Source organism: Rhamphochromis sp. 'chilingali' (assembly GCF_963969265.1).
Source record: "Rhamphochromis sp. 'chilingali' genome assembly, chromosome: 17".
Lineage (NCBI taxonomy): Eukaryota > Metazoa > Chordata > Actinopteri > Cichliformes > Cichlidae > Rhamphochromis > Rhamphochromis sp. 'chilingali'.
The window spans coordinates 23049296-23066777 of NC_137944.1; the positions used below are offsets into that span (position 1 = coordinate 23049296).

The 17482-nt window shown below is 41.1% G+C and overlaps 2 protein-coding genes across 2 annotated transcripts; both read right to left on the bottom strand.

The window, feature by feature from the left end:
* Positions 1-963: 963 nt before the first annotated feature.
* hcn3 (hyperpolarization activated cyclic nucleotide-gated potassium channel 3) lies at positions 964-12444 on the bottom strand. The gene is made up of 7 exons (XM_080863830.1): positions 11500-12444; positions 5400-5829; positions 5146-5307; positions 3749-3967; positions 3144-3290; positions 1570-1810; positions 964-1386 (listed from the first exon to the last, which is right to left on the bottom strand). Exons 1-7 carry the CDS (start codon positions 11949-11951, stop codon positions 1184-1186), a joined length of 1854 nt encoding a protein of 617 aa, XP_080719956.1. The 5' UTR covers positions 11952-12444; the 3' UTR covers positions 964-1183.
* Positions 12445-14922: 2478 nt separating this feature from the next.
* LOC308385085 (uncharacterized protein) lies at positions 14923-16411 on the bottom strand. The gene is made up of 5 exons (XM_080863832.1): positions 16258-16411; positions 15864-16171; positions 15352-15406; positions 15131-15242; positions 14923-15024 (listed from the first exon to the last, which is right to left on the bottom strand). Exons 2-5 carry the CDS (start codon positions 16158-16160, stop codon positions 14985-14987), a joined length of 504 nt encoding a protein of 167 aa, XP_080719958.1. The 5' UTR covers positions 16161-16171; positions 16258-16411; the 3' UTR covers positions 14923-14984.
* Positions 16412-17482: the final 1071 nt, after the last annotated feature.

Below are 17482 nucleotides of genomic sequence, written 5' to 3' on the forward strand. Positions count from 1 at the left end.
GTTAAACTTGTAAATTCAAAAAATGACCGTTTTGTGTGCATCAGATGAAAATTTTCAAAATCATGTTGTTTCAAATGCATCTGAGAAAAGTACACAGTATTAATCTAAATGTAAATCAGCGTTCAGTCAATTTAAATTTGTAAAATCTTTCTTTGAAGCAAAAACAGAAGAGAAATAAACTTCTAATAACTACATTGTTAATGTGTAGATACAGCTGTGGTTTCTGCTGTGAAAAATGCTGCATGTAGACCCTGTATGTAACCCCACTAAAAAAGTGAAGTAAAAAAAAAAAACTGAGAAAGTTCAGCTGATATATTTACAAAAATAGAACTTATATTATACAACAGCATCGTCTGACGGTTACATACTAGTTAACCTATAGAGACTTTATTCTCATTCATTAGTTTTACATTATAAATAAACAATATTCCAGAAAAAAATGAAACAAAAATAGTATGGAAACAAATAATACTGGGTATAAATTATTCTTTATATGAGCTCTGTGAAACCTGTCTGTGTACAGCTGGAGATATTACATAACTGCAACTGATCTTCTGTGAACATCAGCATTAAATCTTCACATCAGGCAACCTACAGATGAGAAGGATCATGTAAAATAGAGCTACAGAAAGCTGAATGATGTAACACCAGCTGCTGCTCCTGCAGGCTGTCAATATCCTGGACGGATGATCTGATAGATAATCAAAGTGGCTACTACAGGCCACTAAAATGTGCTTTAAAAGAGGTATTTACAGCTGGAAAGAGACCAATCTAGACAGACTGTTGGTAAAAAAATAAATCAATACATCAATACATGAATAAAAAAGCTCATGTAAATCAAAATGTAATATCATCAGAACGGGAGAAACAAAAGATCATCGCTGATGTCCATACAGTTTCAAAATTATACAGGTCATTTTACACGAAGAGTATACAAAGCTCTAACACAAACATGAGCACATATTACAGCTGATTCAAGTTCAAATAATAAAATAAAACCACTAAAGGTAGACTATTGTCACATCATCGCAGTAATGCTGTACTAAAAAGTTTAAGTAGGTCTCGCTATCTGATTGTCCATCAGCGTGCTTCAATAGAAGATATCTTTGTCATGTGCAGTTTAAATGTGACAAATGTGCTCGATGAGTCTGGCTGGAATGTTTTTCTCATGGTGCTGAGGAAGTCATTCATCTGGGACTGGCTGATAACTCGGTCGGCGCGCAACGCGGTCCAGTCGGTTCACGGCCACACTCTCAAACGCCCTCCTCATCAGAGGATGCTCCTCCAGGACCTCGTTGAAACTGTCCGCGCTCAACGAGTAAAGACGGCAGTAGGTCTCAGCCCTCACGCTGGCTGTGCGTCGTCCCTGTGTCAGCAAGCAAATCTCTGAAACAAGGAAGACATAATTTTAAATATGTAGTTCATCCCACTTGTTAAATGAGAGGATCTATACCACCTGCATGTCTGGACCATAAATATGAAGAAATACCACCTGATTATATTATCATAAAGACTAAAAATGGAAAAAGTTTGGCAATACAGTCACAGGAAAAAGAAAGCACGATTTACCCCCAAAATATGCTCCATCGCTGAGCTTAATCTCCTTACTACCACGTGGGATGATGGTGACGGTGCCGTGCTGGATAAAGTACATTTTCCGACCCAGCGTTCCCTCTCGTATAATAAAATCTCCCGGCTGGAAGACTTCGAAACGCAGCTTGGTCAGGATCACCGTCACAAAATGAGGGTCAGTGTTGGCAAACAGTGGCATATTGGCTACGAGTCCACGACAGTTATAGCTGACAATCTCCTGCATGAGGGGGAGAAAATGTACGCCACAAGAAGTTGTCATAAAATATCTCTGCCAGGTTTTAACTACAGTCACATTTATGAAAGATTTGGTAGATTTAAAACATTTGTAAAGTTTTCAGTGTTTTCAGACAGCAACTCTTCAGCTTGAAACTGAGAATGTGAAGCTCTTTTTTTTCTTATGAAATAAAGTAAACTCATCACCCAAGTATCAAAACCATTGTTTACTGTCTATCAGTGGTGAGGTATGCAGCAGGAGTGACAGATGGGTTCAAGGTGGGATTACATCAGGGATCAGTTCTGAGCCCCTTCTTGTTTGCAGTTGTGATGGACAGATTAACAGATGAGGTCAGACAGGAGTCTCTATGGACTATGATGTTCGCAGATAACACTGAGAGAAGTGAGAGCATAGAGAGGTGGGGGCATAGAGAGGTGGGGGTATGCTCTGGAGAGAAGAGGAATGAAGGACAATAGAAGTGAGACAGAATACGTGTGTGAATGAGAGAGAGGCAGGCGGAAAGGTGAATATGTAAGGAGTAGAGATAGTGAAGGTGGATGAGTGATGTACAATGTGGAGACTGTAGAACTGGCAAAAAGATTGGAGGCGATTGGAGGGATAGTGAATATATCCTCATGAGAACCAGGCTATTAATTTATGTCCTCTATAATGGACATTTGTTTATGGTCTATATCTTTTGACTTATTTGAGCTACCTTACTAAGACCCTAAATGCTAAATAGAGGACATCCTGGGCTTTCCATCGGTATCTCATGTGTTTGGATGGCTTCTTTTAGCTCCAAAGAGGCAGGAAATCATTAAAAAAATTTCCTCAGTTCTCAGGAGGATTTTGGTCATGATGTTAAAGATGAAGCTGCCAGGTGGGAGCAAAAGAGGAAGACGACATAAAAGATTTATGCAGAAGGCTGGTGTGACAGAGGAGGAGGATGCTGGGATAGAGTGAAATGGAGGCAGATGATCTACTGAGACAAAAGCCAAAACAAGAGGAAGAAGCTTACAGATCAACATACAAATCAAATAGTCTATGTTTTACCATATTGTGATATATAGCATATTATTGTGGAAAAAAATATGTCAGTTAGTCTATAAACAGGAATAAAAGCATTGTTAACTAGCTCTTAGCATATCGAACAGCTGATCAGATGTTTTCCAATTTCATTATAAACAAAATATATTTAGGTTTTGAACTGTCGCTTAGATAAAGGCACATTTAAAGAAATTTTCATGGACCCTTTTTAACATGAAAGATGAACTTATTCAACACTTAATAAAAAACTGGAGAGAGGAAGCAAGAAACAGCAGGTAAAGTCACACACCTCCTTGAGTGGGTCACTGAGCTCTCCGAGGATGTTGTCCTCATCAAACATCTTGCCTTGGAATCGCTGCTCATAGTAATCGTGGATCCTCTGTCTTAAGTCTGCTGGCAGTTTATGAAATGACATGTACTGCTCCACTTGTTTATACTGGAAACAACAGAAAACACACAATTAGTCACATGTTCTAGCATGTGTTTTGCGAATTATCCCCAAGAACAATAATTACATATTCATTCCATTTGTTTTGCAGGCTGTTTCTCCCGTTTTAAGTGGATTACAAACTCATTTGTAATGGGCATTGGCAGACAGTTATCCAAAACAAAAGTGCCGCCATTTGTCCATCATCTGTTCTGCTTTATCTTGTGAAAATCCCCTGGAATGGGTCATGGTAAGGCTGCAAAATCCATTAGATAATACACATATTCTCTAGGCATTTGGCACAGTTTGTACGAATAAAGTACGAGCAAGTAAGCCAGTCTGTGATATGAAACATGGCTGGGATATTAAAGCTCAAAGCCCGAATCACATTAGCATCCACGTGAGGTTCCTGGAACATATTGTCCACAAAGCAACTGAAGCTGCAGGTCACAAATGTGCATGATTACCTTCTCTTGATACTGCCGATGCGAGGCGTCCAAGGACTGGACCAGGTTAGCGGCATGGCCGAGGAACATGGCGTAGCACGTGGCCCCGACTACCATGCTGACCATGGTGAGCCAAACATCGGTCATGCCCTCTGGAGGGTGAGCACCATATCCTATGCACAGCATGTGACTCATGGCCATAAACAGAGAGTAGGAGTACTGGATGTGCCATGTAGAGTTCTGAAAAAGGTAGTTAACAATGAGGCGAGGTGAGACAGAGCATGAAATGAGGTCATCTATGAGCCTGCAACTTTGGGAAAATACAGACAGTTGTCAGCCGTTTCACATCCAAGTAAAGATTTTGTATCTTGTAAAGAATACTGTGTTAAATGAGAAAACACCAGAGACACACATACCTCTGTTAAACCTAACCAGAAGTTAAGACTAAAACACGGCAAAACAGTTGGAAACAAGTTTAATTACATGTAGTGTTTAAGGAGTCTTCAGGAATATTTCTTCTAGAAGGACACTCGAAGATCTTCCTTGGATGTTGGCTGCCTTTTGTTCTGTTCTCTGTCAAGCTGATCCCATACCGCTTCGATGATGTTGAGTCCCGAGCTCCGGGGAAGCCCATCCGTGACTGATAGTGTTCCGTGGGTGTTTTTTAATTCAGGTGTGCTTTTACTGGACTGGTAATGTGTTTGGGATCATCATGTCCTCTATAATGGACATTTAATAATGGACATTTTATAATAATGGACATTTTATAATGGACATTTATAATGGATGATGATGATGCTGTCATTCTTAATATATATTGATGACAATTTGAAGTAACATTTCAAATTTGGATTCATCACTCCATCAGACCTGTTGCTTTTGATTTTCAGTCCAGTTCTTGTGTAATTTGGCGTACCTCAGCCTCTTCTCTCTGTTTCCTTTCTTTATGAATGGCATCTTGACAGCCACCCTTCCACTGAGACCATTTTTGATGAGGCTTCGGTGAACAGTAGATTAACTGAAGGGCCAGATGCATCTTTCAAGTCCAGTGTCAGACTGGATTTGACTGCATACCATGCTGGGGTGGCTCATGACTTTTGCACAGTATGTATGTGCAGGTGCAGTGTTTGACGCGTGGTCCTGGTTTCAGTTAAGATGATCTCCAAATGTGAGAACAGTATCTCATTTCAATTTTGATTTTTGTGGACGATGTCACTGTGAGTTGGCATGTCATGACCATAGACGGAGGTGTGGCTTTGCCAAGTTTGTGGTTTGGTTTGTTGTGTTGTGGTTTGTATGCCACTGAGTAAAATTACTTTGCCTCCTTCAAAAAAATGCCAACTAACACTGAATTGTAGCTATATACTCACATACTACTTTAAATATGTAATTTTACTTTCTTTTCTTCATCTACTCACCACCATATTGTTTTTGGATACCCAGCAGTCTGAAGGAAAGTCTTGCAGCATAGGTACCATAAATGTCAGGCAGCCATCCCAGTGACACAACAGCAACATCATTCCAATCAAGTTGACTATACGCACCACAGCACTGGCCAGATCATAAGTCATGTGGAAAATCTGTCAGAAAGAAAGTCACAGAGACGATCAAATTACAATATTTCTGTTTCTTTTGTTCTAAGCACGTGCCCGCTTCCCTGCCTTTGCATTACCTCCTCCCATTGGTGGATGTATCGGATGAGGCGAGACAGACGGAGAAGACGCAGCAGACTGAGGATCTTTGTGAAACGCACAATGCGAAGTGCACGAGCGGTACGGTACACGTCTGATGACTCGTGTCGGGATTCGAGGTCGACGATGAGAAAGATGTAGTCGACAGGGATGGAGGAGATGAAATCCACCAGGAACCAAGTGCGGAGGTAATGAATGCGGATCTCTTTGGGGTCCAGGATGATGTGGCTGTCCTCTCCCAAAATGCCCGTACGGAAGTTGAAAACCAGATCCATGAGGAAGAGTGTGTCTGACAAGACGTTGAAGGTGATCCAGGGCATGGTGTTCTGGTCTTCGAAGAAGGTGATACCCCAGGGCAAAATGACAAGATTGCTCATCATCAACAGGAGCATTACGATGTCCCAGTAAAACCTGGAGAGAAGAGGATGAGTGCAGAGCTCGGTTTAGGATCACAACCTTTACACAAACTTCAAATGGACCTATTCATACTTTGACCGTTTCCAGATTTACAGATGATTTACAGATTTACTGCAAACACATCTGCTCATTCTGGGCCAAACTGTAAAAAAACAAAATGACAAGGTGGTTATTCAAATATACTTCAAGTATTTTAATGAACCCTTTTGAATTAAAACTGAAAATCTATGTGTTAATCACAACTTGACTGCTGCGTGCACGTAGTTATTTCTGTACTGTATGTCACAACAAACACAAAATTGCATGTGTTGTCAAGAGAAGAGAGCTGACTGTGAACACCAAAGATGTGAAGTGAATCATGTGATCCACTGCTGTTTTTGAGTTTTTCATGAGTTTTATATATTTATATGGCTTTTTATAGCAAATACAAATATATGTTAGCAATCTCAAATGAATTTGATGGTTGTGTGGCACATCTGCAACATTTTTAATGAGGGCAGTCACATGTATACCTGGTACTAACATATGAACCGTAAGGTTTCCGTTTGCTCTTCTAAGTGCATCAGAAAATTTAGGAACACCCTCCAGCATCTTCAATTAAAGAGTAAGAAAATCTGTTAGCTTTGACGTAATACTGCCAAGAGTGCTCTTTTTGTGTTGCTTACTGATGACAGTTTGGAATTACTATTACAATTTTAAGAAAAATAATAACATCCCATGGCCCCTTTACACTCTCATCAGAATCCTTTCCTGTGATTCGTTCATCATGCAGATGTCCATAAAGCTGTTGCTGTGGAACTTTAGCATTTAGCTGATGGCTCTGGCTGGCACTACAGAAGAAGTGTGAGCATAAACAGAGTAACATTTATAACTGGCAGGTGATTTTAAATGTTTTAAACAGCTTAGCAAATATCACCAAATTGTACAAGCTAAAGGTATAGAGGACTGAGAGCTTACCGTACTGTGGTGAAGTTTACGGCTCTGGTTGGTTAATAGTCAGTGTTGCGTTACATTGAGGGTAGCAGATGTTTTTTTAAGCTGATCTGTCTGCTTATATCTTGCTAAATTTAGTTAAATCCACAAAGAGTAGTAAACTTTAGAGCAGCAGCAACACATGTTTGCGGATCACAGCCAGTATGCAAAGAAAACAAATCTACTGGAGCTCACAATACAATTAAAAAAAAAAAATCTTATTTCTAAATGATTGTTTTTGCCCCACGCTCTGATGCACATTAGGGTGCCCCCACCTGCCCAATACCACTTTAATGCCATCATACACAGAGTATGCAGACTGGACACCTAGTAGCAAAGATATCACGTAATCGAGCTTTTTGTTTTTAAGTCACTTTCTGTACAATACAATACAGTACAACTTTATTTATATAGCACATTTAAAACCAAAGGTACACCAAAGTGCTTCACAACAAGGTTAAAACATAAGATAAAAGATAAAAGGCTATAACAAACCCCCCAAAGGTACAGACAGAATAAGAAGTAAAACATTATAGCATGGTTTAGAAGATACAATTACAGGGTATTCATAATGTAGGAGCCATATGAGTTGTTCCTTTTTTGATTAAGTGGGTTGGTTTAAATGGGCTCGCTGTATTGGTGCACGGGTGTGGGGCGTGTCTCATGGGTGTGGTAGATGATAAATGTGGTTGCACTCACCTGTTCACTGCATCTGATGTTGATGAGCAGAAAGGTAGGGTGAGCATGGGGCAAAACTTTCTGTTGAACGCAGCTTGAATTATTTTCATGTATTTGACTGTAACTTGATGGTTTATGTATATTTGTGCACTAATTGATGTCATAGGCCAAGTTGTAAGTTGGCATTGTAATTAGTGCAGTTATTTGTTTGTGCAGTCTGTGCATTTTTTTTAATAGTTAATCCCATGTGCTGATTTGTATATTGGACAGCTGCATGTGGAATAAAAGGAGCAAATGGTACAGAAGCGTATTTTATGCGTATATTGTTGCGCGTCATCTGTGTCCTCATGTTTAGCCTGCCGCGGCCATAGGTTGGAGGAGCTGCAACACATAAATATAAGGTGGGGGTATTTATGCAGTGGGACATTAGTAGGAAGATAAGTAACATAAGGGTAAAATATAGGGGGAAGTGCACTAACTAACTGAAAACGCTCGGTCAAACAGGTACGTTTTTAACTGAGATTTAAATGAATAGATGGAGTCAGAGGGAAGATTTTCCCAGAGGCTCGGGGCTGCCAGGGCAAAAGCACGGTCACCTCTGGCCTTTAGCCGGGATCTAGGCTGCACTAAGGCTACGTTCACGCTGCAGGTGTTAATGCTCAATTCCAATTTTTTGATCAAATCTGAGTTGTTTTCTTTTTTGTCTGCTTGTTCACACTACATATAAAATGTGACAGCAAACACGCTCTAGTGTGAAGCCTCAAAGCGGCCCGCATGTGCTAAAGAAGACGTCACACACAACGCGCTCTGTTTAGACCCAGAGCAAACAGTATTGTTTGACTGATGGCCCTTAATATAAAGACTTGATTGGGACTTTACGTTTCCCAATTTTGCTTTAAGTTATAAAGTTATTTTGTTATTTAAATATGGCCTAATAATGATCCTTATTGCTGTTTTAGAGAGGAGCAGTGCTTCAAAGGATAGTTGCAGATTTCTGTCAGAATCTGCAGATTATACAGTACAAATAAAATATTCCCGTTTCTCCAACGTTGTCTTCCCAACAGTTTCACTGGATGGCCAGGAAGCGTTCAGTGTCTTCTCGGGCGCTTCTCCGGAGCTGATAATTGGCGTCTGTCTTGTGTCAGTGATGTAAAAGACGGCTTTAATGCGACATGACCGTTCAAACAGCAGTCTCTTTCTAAAACATCAGATATGTATCGGATTCAGTACCACATACGAAAGTGACCCAGGTCGGATTTGAAAATATCGGATTTGTGCTGCTCACACTGTCATACCATGATTGGATATGGGTCGCATAGGGTCAAAAAAGTCGGATTTGATGCGCTTTCGTGTGCAGTGTGAACGTAGCCTAAGAATATTTGTCCTGATGATCTTAGATCATGATGGAGGCAAACCTTGCGGTTCTGGTCAGAAGGCGTGCCGCAGCATTCTGGACAACCTGCAATCTATGAAGAAGTGTGGAGTGGAGACCAAAGTAAAGGGAATTAGTAGTCTAATCTAGAGGTCACAAAAGCATGGATTCGTTTCTCAAGGTCCCTGTGCGGTATGTAGTGCTTGGCCTTGGAGATTTGACGCAATTGGTAGAAACTAGATTTAACTACAGAGGATTGTTTGTCAAACTTAAAGGAGCTGTCAAAGAGAACACCTAAGTTGCTAACAGTGCTAGAAAGAGAGGTGGCAAGGGGTCCAAGAGTGTCAGCAAATTGGCCCCACGAAGTATGGTTGTCGAACAGCACGATAATGGAGTTGCTAGCTACTAATGCTGCTTGTTCCTGTTCCCTGGCAGCTTATGCTATCGAGAGGAGATTGACTTTTTAACCTGCTGGGTAAAGTTTCTCTTAAGGATGTGATCATGTGTGCACAGCATTTATACCCAGCTGAAATCCAGGTCCAAGCTGATCGATCTCCCCATGTGATCCGGTAACGGTCCAACCTGTGTGCGTTAGAGCTTGCATTCATTGTTCCAGATCCAGATTGGATATCTTGATTGCACGTGCTGTACAAATACACTGTCTCCTTCAAGTCATACATGTCCCATTTCCCTATAGCTCTCAAATGTCTCGTACACTGTCAGAAGACATGGTTTGGATTTTCTTACAGATTGTTTCCATCAGCTGTCAATCACACTGGGTCTCTCGCTCTCAGTGACTCTTTGATTACAAAGGCAGAGAAAGAGAACTTGACGCAGACCAATTTTGATTACAGTCACCCTTCAGTGATTGCAACGTGAACCCGTGACAAAACTGAGCAGAGACACAGAAGTGATTGATGTGTTCTTCACTCGTGTCCGTGACCTCTCTGTCCACTCTCTGCTTTACATGAGTGCTTACCATTATTTCTCATGTTGCAGTAGATTAGTGGCTGCTATTAACGCCACCAATCTGGAAGGCATTATAGCTGTTGACATTATAGATCGAGTCTGAGTGAGAGGGAGAGAGGAGCAGAATAAAATCTGCTGTATCTAAAACCTTTAGACAAGCTTTAATAGCAGTGAGCGCAGGACAGGAACATGAGTGTATTCTGATAGGATTTCAGGTTGAATTTGAATAAAGTAAAGCGCTAGTGTGGAGGCTTCAGGCCTGCAGAGTTTAAACCAATCAGTGATGTCACTGTGGCCATGTCCATCTTTTGTATACAGTTTATAATTTTTGGAAATGAAATTACTCTTTTCTCCATACAGATCTTTTAACTGCATGCAACAAAAGTTTATCCAAACATAAGTCAGCAGCATTCGGACTACAAGCAGACCACGGTGTGTGTGTGTGTGTGTGTGTGTGTGTGTGTGTGTGTGTGTGTGTGTGTGTGTGTGTGTGTGTGTGTGCGCGTACATACACACACAAAGATTGGGGATGTTGGTCTTATGGTAATCAGTCACTTTTACCCAGAGTACAACTAATTCCACCTTTCAGGGTCATAGTGGAGCTGGGGACTATCCCAAGGGACATTGGGTTAGAGGTGGGATACACCCGGAAGTGTCACTATAAGTCTAATCACAGCTCCAACAAAGAGATACAGACAAACCACTCGCATGCAGATTACAATCAATGTAGAATTGATAATTAGCTAAACATGGACATCTTTGGAACAAGGAGGACGAAGCACTAGAAAAAAATCCAGAGAAATATTGAGGACAAGCAGATTTTACAGAGAAAGGCACCAACCAGCTGTGTGACCTTAAACTCTAAACAGGAAATCTGACCAAAACTCTACTGTCCCAATTCATTCATTTTTAAGAGGAAGTGGGAGCATAAGGTTTAAGAAGAGCAGGCCTGTGCTAATCCCTCCCTCAGCTGCCTGTGTATTATTGCATAATAGAGTAAGATTGGAATTATACGGATTCTTATGGGTAATAATCCCCATGCATGGGTTTATCCCCTCTGTCTGGCATCGGCCTGATGTTAAAAATTCTTTAAATTCGCTGGGCTATTAGTGACCTCACCGACAGATTGCTTGGGCATCACTCCTGAGTCGTTGTTTAACCCTGAAAGTTGAATTATTGGACAGATCCCCCCCCCCCCCCCCCCCCCCCCTCCAAAGTGAGGCCAAACTAGATTAGGAAACTATTTGGATGATTTTCAGTCAGATTGGTTAAGTCATGAGTATTGATGAATGCACTTCTCTCTCCTCCTGGGGTTAAAAAAAGGAGTCACACGGGAATGATATCATTAATCCAGATGATCTTGTCCTATATACTGTATCACTAATCAAATCCCTTCATCGCCTTATCATGTGCTGGGAACCATGACATCAGCTGCTATCCTGCAGTCTGTCCTTGAAAAACTGGATGTGAGTCCTCAATCACAGGGTGCTTAGTGGGATAAAGGGTAAATGCTTTCAAGGGAACTCTAAACAATATTGAGCGACTGGAAGCACCTTGAAATGAAAAATGTCACTGGTCAGATTTCTGTCCAATTTTTACGGTTATAATGCGTTAAGTTACACAAATTGCAATAAAATGAGAGCAAATTAGTTTAAGGGCTTTCTACTAATTACCTGAAGTCACTGTAGGGGTGTATGATCCACACTCCAAAGCTTTTAACCCTCTCCTGCTCAGCAGCAACACCTTTGTGACTGCCGAACATGCGCAGGGAGAACTTGTTGACCCCGGGCTGCAGCATGGAGCCAAACTGCTTCTGGAAGTAGGTGGCCTGGTCCTGAGACTGGCTAGCGCTGTCTCCTTCGCCCTCTCCATTGGTCTCCAGGAGGCCATCCGGATCCGCCGTGTAGTCGTCATTGTGAGTCTTGACCAGAGAGAAGAGCGTGTTGCTCACGTCGCTCCTCTTGTCTGTCTTCGGGGAAGGGGTGGCAGGCGGGGTTGCCCTCTGGGACGCATTTCTCCATTTGGAGAAGCGGAGACTGCTCCAGCTGCGGTACCTGGGCGTCTCCGGTTTGGTGCCTGAGCCGTCACCTTTCTGTCCGTCTAAACTCCTGGAGGGGCTGCTCATTTTTTACACTTTGCACGTGCAGGTGAGCGAGGCAGAGAGGGGCTTTACTTTCCCCCCCTCACTTGGCTTCTTGGAGTTCACTTACTAATAAAGTTTGGTGCGCAAAGCATTTCATTTGGCTCCCAAATTTAACCTCCTTTACATAAATTAAATGCGTAAAGATCAAATTATGAACAGCTTTCGCTATTATATTTAAAAAAAAATTTTTTTATAATGCAGCCGCTAAAACAAACAAACAAACAAAGAAAACCCCAACCTTTTAAGTACCTGGAGGTCACCGTTTGCTCCGCAGAGTGCCACACACACACATCTTACAGAATAAATCAGATCTTATCAAATAAAACATCCAGGCTTTCTTCACGTGCGTTCTCGTGGAGTAGGTCCATTAAAAAAGTTCCCTTAAAAGTTTTTTCATGTGAAAAAGGGAAAAAGGAAAGTCCGGCTGTGGGCTGCTGTGTCCTCCTCCCGTCTGACCACCGAGAGAGGACAGACGCATATTGACAGAGAAGGCTCAGTAGCCTTCAGTAATCGGCTTGTTGTAATAACTGAGTCCACTCCGCTCACCTCTCTCCGCTCTCCTCCACCGCCCTCCCCTCCTCTGAGGCGAGTCCCGGAGCGGTGATGCGGCTGCTGCAGGTAGGGTTGCCAACCGTCCCTTAAAATACGGAATCGTCCCGTATTTCGAAACAAAAGTACACGTCCCGTATTGAGCTAATAAGGGACGCACTTTGTCCCGTAATACAGTGAGAATCAAAAGTAGTCTATAAATGTTTATGGAATTAACACTTTGTTTGAAAACATAATTCCCAGCCCCTCTCCTGCTTTGTGACCAATGAGCTGACAGCACACTTATGACAATTCGAGTATGACAATTCAGATTACCGCTCATCTCATTGGTCGAGGAAAGGTCGCTTGCGGAGAAAATACCGGAAGACAACAGATGACCACAACAAGAAGCATGGCCAACAGGGGAACAAACGCCGACTCTGCGGTGCAAGTCTCGGATGACAGTACACCTAAAGCTGGGCAAACACTGTGCGATTTTTTTCAGTCACGTTATTCAGCTCCTGCTCAAACTGCACGATTGACTCGCAGGGGTTAGAAGTTCGTATGTCACGATGTACTCTCACACTATACCGCCCGATGCTCTGATGCGACCTGAGTGCTCACACTGTGCCTCCATAACATGAAGGTTATAACAGAAAATCTGTCGCTCGCTCTCTCTGTCTTTCACTCACACAGACACACCACTACCATCAACTTTGCTAAATTGCTAATGAAAAACATGATCAGGCAGCTGTGATTGAGCAGCAGTGTAAATCCAACTATTTTCACGGTTGTTGTGGTCATGATAATTTTGTGATGCCACATCGAAAAGGCTCGGATGAGCTTTCCAAAGTTCTACAAGTTGTGCCTCCATCGCTTGTGTCCAGATCACACGCTGCACAGCCGTGCTGCTCCGTCTTTTTCACGGCGTTTACGTGTTTGCGCGCGAGCAGTGTGAGCGGCTCACGAGCGATTGATGATCGGGAGCTGGTCGTGAGGTGTTAATCACTTCTCGTTACCCCACGTATACTACACGACGCACGATGAAGGCCAAAATCGGTCCGATCACTCAAAAATCGGCTCAAAATGGGCCTAAAACCGCACAGTGTAAGCCCAGCATTAGAGCAGCAATGTTTGTTCCCCTCAGAGAAAGGGAAGAATGGGAAAAGGAAAACACCTGGCTGGAAAACGTTAATATGGGCATGTGCAGTGAATATCAGCGCTATGTGGCCAGAAGTGTGATAATATAATTTATTTTGTGTAATAAACAACTGCAAGGATAGATGATTACAACAAATAGATGACTAATACATAAAAGTAATACATAGATGAATAATGATGATGAGTTAAGATGCGTAATCATGGGAACAAGCGGGTTTACAAACAGGAGCAGCTGATTAGCATTAGAAAAGCTGAAATAATACCTCAACTGAAGCCAATTGTACTAAATGCACTAAATGTGCACTGTTACAAGAATATTTTTCTTTCTATTGTTTTCTATTATTTTAAGTTAAGCAGGACAGAGTGCTTTTAAAGAAAGATTTACTTATATTCTCAAAAGTTAAGCATGACAGGCTTCTGTTTAAGAAAGAGACCTGTTTTACTGTGTTAATGTTGTCATTTTGAGCTAAAAATAAATGGCTAAATGATCATTTGTTTCACATGTGTTCATATCACAAAGAATAGAATATGCATCTACTTAAATCAACTTCAAGTCAAATGGTTAAAAAAATAATTTCACACACAAAAAAAGAGCTAGAAAATTCACCACACTGGGAAGGGTGAAGACAACTGGGTTGCCCAGCCCTGGCCACGAGGTGTCCCTTATTTATTTTTCAGGGAGTTGGCAACCCTAGCTGCAGGTCGTGTTGCGCGGGGCAGCAGAAACCGAAACTTAATGAATTACTCATTCGTGGTCAACCGGTGTCAGAGGTAACACCAGCAGCTGCTGAAGTCATGGTAAACCCGGCTAGGTTTTCCACACACTTCACTGCTTTTACGCAGTGCTCATATTATCTCAGAATTCTGACTTTTTTTCTCAGAATTCTTCCCCCCAGTGGCCCTAATCCTCTTCCGTAAAACCTAATTCCCTCAATTTATTAGTAACTAAAATTATATTTTACAAACAAGTTCTTCCCCGATAAAATAAGTGACTCATTAAACAGCCATTTACCCGTAACTATCAGTTTCACACACTTCACTGCTTTCCTCTGGAGTTTCTTTACATTAGTCCTACGCCTGCATCCAGGCAGTCCCACGCCTGCGACCACATGCTGAGCTGCTTATATGGAAACACACAGAAGGAAAACTCTGTACATCAACTATAAAAGCAGATGAAGGGGTAGACAAAGACCATATGAGAAGAAGGGTACATCATCTCTGTAAAGAACAAGGAAGAAAGGAACTACACATTTTTTAATAAAAGTTGATTTTATTATTATTTTATTATTTTTATTCATTAACTTTATTCTCTTTGGTCTTATTCGGCTAAGCTGTATCCTTGTTGAGGTTTATGCCACATACGTTGCTGAAAGACATAGATGCATCATAATTAATCCAGCGCTTATAACTCCTACTTTTTGCAAAGGTTTTGTATGTTTTGGAACTAGAAGAACAGAAAAATGTGGTCATACTCAGATAACTCGCTCCTCTTCACATACGCACATATTGGACTGTGTTGTACCAGTGTTTCTTTTAGAGTGTTAATCTCCTGAGTCCAGGCCTCAACCTCTGCATCCACGGAAGCTGGATAAGAGAGAAAGAGATTAACATGCTGGACCTCAAGAGTTTTGCTAGTGTTTGACCACATGGGGGCAACAGGGCGCGGATTACCTGTGTGATAAGCGTGCCTCACCTTTAGTTTCACTTTGTGTCTTTTGGATACTTTCCAGCTCTTCTTGTGCGTTTTTCTGTGGAAATGTTGCAGAAATGTTTTTAAGGTTGGGCTGGATTTATGTTACGCATTAAAAAAAACTTGTAATACTCTAAAACTACTCAATCTTAAGTGAAAAGCTCGTATTGAAATCAAAATGTGCTGAAATCAGGTGTAAATGGATGAACAAAAAAGTCTGGCCAGATGTTTGTTTTTTTTTTTTTAAACGGTGGATAATTTGAAATATCTGGAAATTTCAGGATTTTAATTACAGGGTGAGTAGAAAACAAGCGGTTCAATCTTAAGCATATGTAAAGTAAATGAAAATTGTTTCCCCTCTCAGATTTAGTTCGGCACAAATATGAGGTAGCACAAAGGGAAAGTAGCGTTTCCCTATGCAGGCAGTAACGTTGGCGCTGATAAGAGATGTGTCTCTATTGACGTTTAGTGTTTGCATAATATAAAACCAGAAAAAAACCAGGAAGACTTGTTACCATTTTTTCTTGGCATGCATCGTTTTCTGCTTTCTTCTGCTCCGTTTCTGAACTGAGTTTATTGAGTGCAGCTTCCATATCGTCCACATGTTTCTGGCCCTGAGCCAGCAGTTTTTCCACAGCGGTTTTGAAGAGGTCCTTACTTTGATAATCATCAGAAGATTTCTCTAACGCCACTTCCATTGTTTCAATCTTGCTGTCCAGAATGCGCTTCAATTGATACTGGCTCTGGACCACCATCAGCAGTCCCATGGTCAACAAGACGGATAAAATAATCACAATCCAATTAGTCTGCATTGATGCTGCTTCTGGGGAAGGACAGGTTTCTATAGTCACGCTTGAGACATTAGCAGTGCAATTAAAAGGCATTTCATTTCCTATTATCGCTTCTTACCTTATTTTTAGCCAGTATATTAAACTTTAGTTCCAGTTCTCTTCTGCTCACTAACCTGCCACACAAACTTTGCCTGAATGGAGACCACTGCACAGAAAGCGCAAGCTGCTACTTCACGGCGGAAAGAACTTATGGTGTTAATTTTCACTTCCTCGTTTGCTCTGATCTGAGCGATAAAGAGGGTGGGGGCCAGTGTGCTGATGAATCAAAGCTCAACTTTGCTTGTGAGGAGTTTAAACAGCTGCTGTTAAACTACTACAGAAGAGACAGGAAAATGTCAGACATGTCATTTTATTTGAATCTCAGGAACTGGAGTTTTTTTGTATGTACTTTTAGCATGCTATGTGTAATTCACTTAGTCATGGATCATCCCGTCTTCCTGGTTTGGATCTAAGCTTAACTTCAAGCATATATGGTTTGCAAAGTGGCCACATATTTTTTTCATATAGGCTACGTTCACACTACAGGCGAAAGCGAATCAAATCCGATTTTTTTTTTTTTTTTTTTTTTAACCCACCCTATGCGATCCATATCCGGTCATGGTATGACAGTGTGAACGGCTCAAATTTGATCTGGGTCACTCTCCTACTGTCAGCTCCAGTTGGACTGGTATTTCAGGTTTTAGGGAGGTGGAAAGACAGAAAGGCCTGCTTTGTATGCGTCTGATTGTCTTGTTTTGTTTGGCTGTCTAACAGCCAGTGTTGGTAAAGTTACTTGAAAAAAAGTAATCAGTAACTAATTACTGATTACTTCCCCAAAAAAGTAATCCAGTTACTTTACTGATTACTTATTTTCAAAAGTAATTAATTACTTAGTTACTAAGTTACTTAGTTAATTTTTAAAAACACGGTTTACAACCTGAATAGGTGATAAAGCGATAGATCTTTCAGCCCAATTCTACTTTTTCTGCATAATCCATCTTACAAAATGTAATCAAATGGAAAAGTCTCTTTTTAAAACTTGTTTTATTAGTTTTAATCTTTTAACTTTATGCATAAAATTTAATTACATGCAACATTCTCTGACTGGAAGAAATTTGTTTAATATTTAAACCTATTTTCTGCACATTCCAGCACATAAATTTTTTTTTTTGTGTGTTAACACTCACTCTTTCAAATAGATGCAAGTAAAACACAGCAGAAAATAAATAAAGTCAAAGACTAGCGGTCTTTTTGCTCTATTTTCACCTGTAAAGCAGGAGTAGGATAGGCGGAGGTTTACCCTG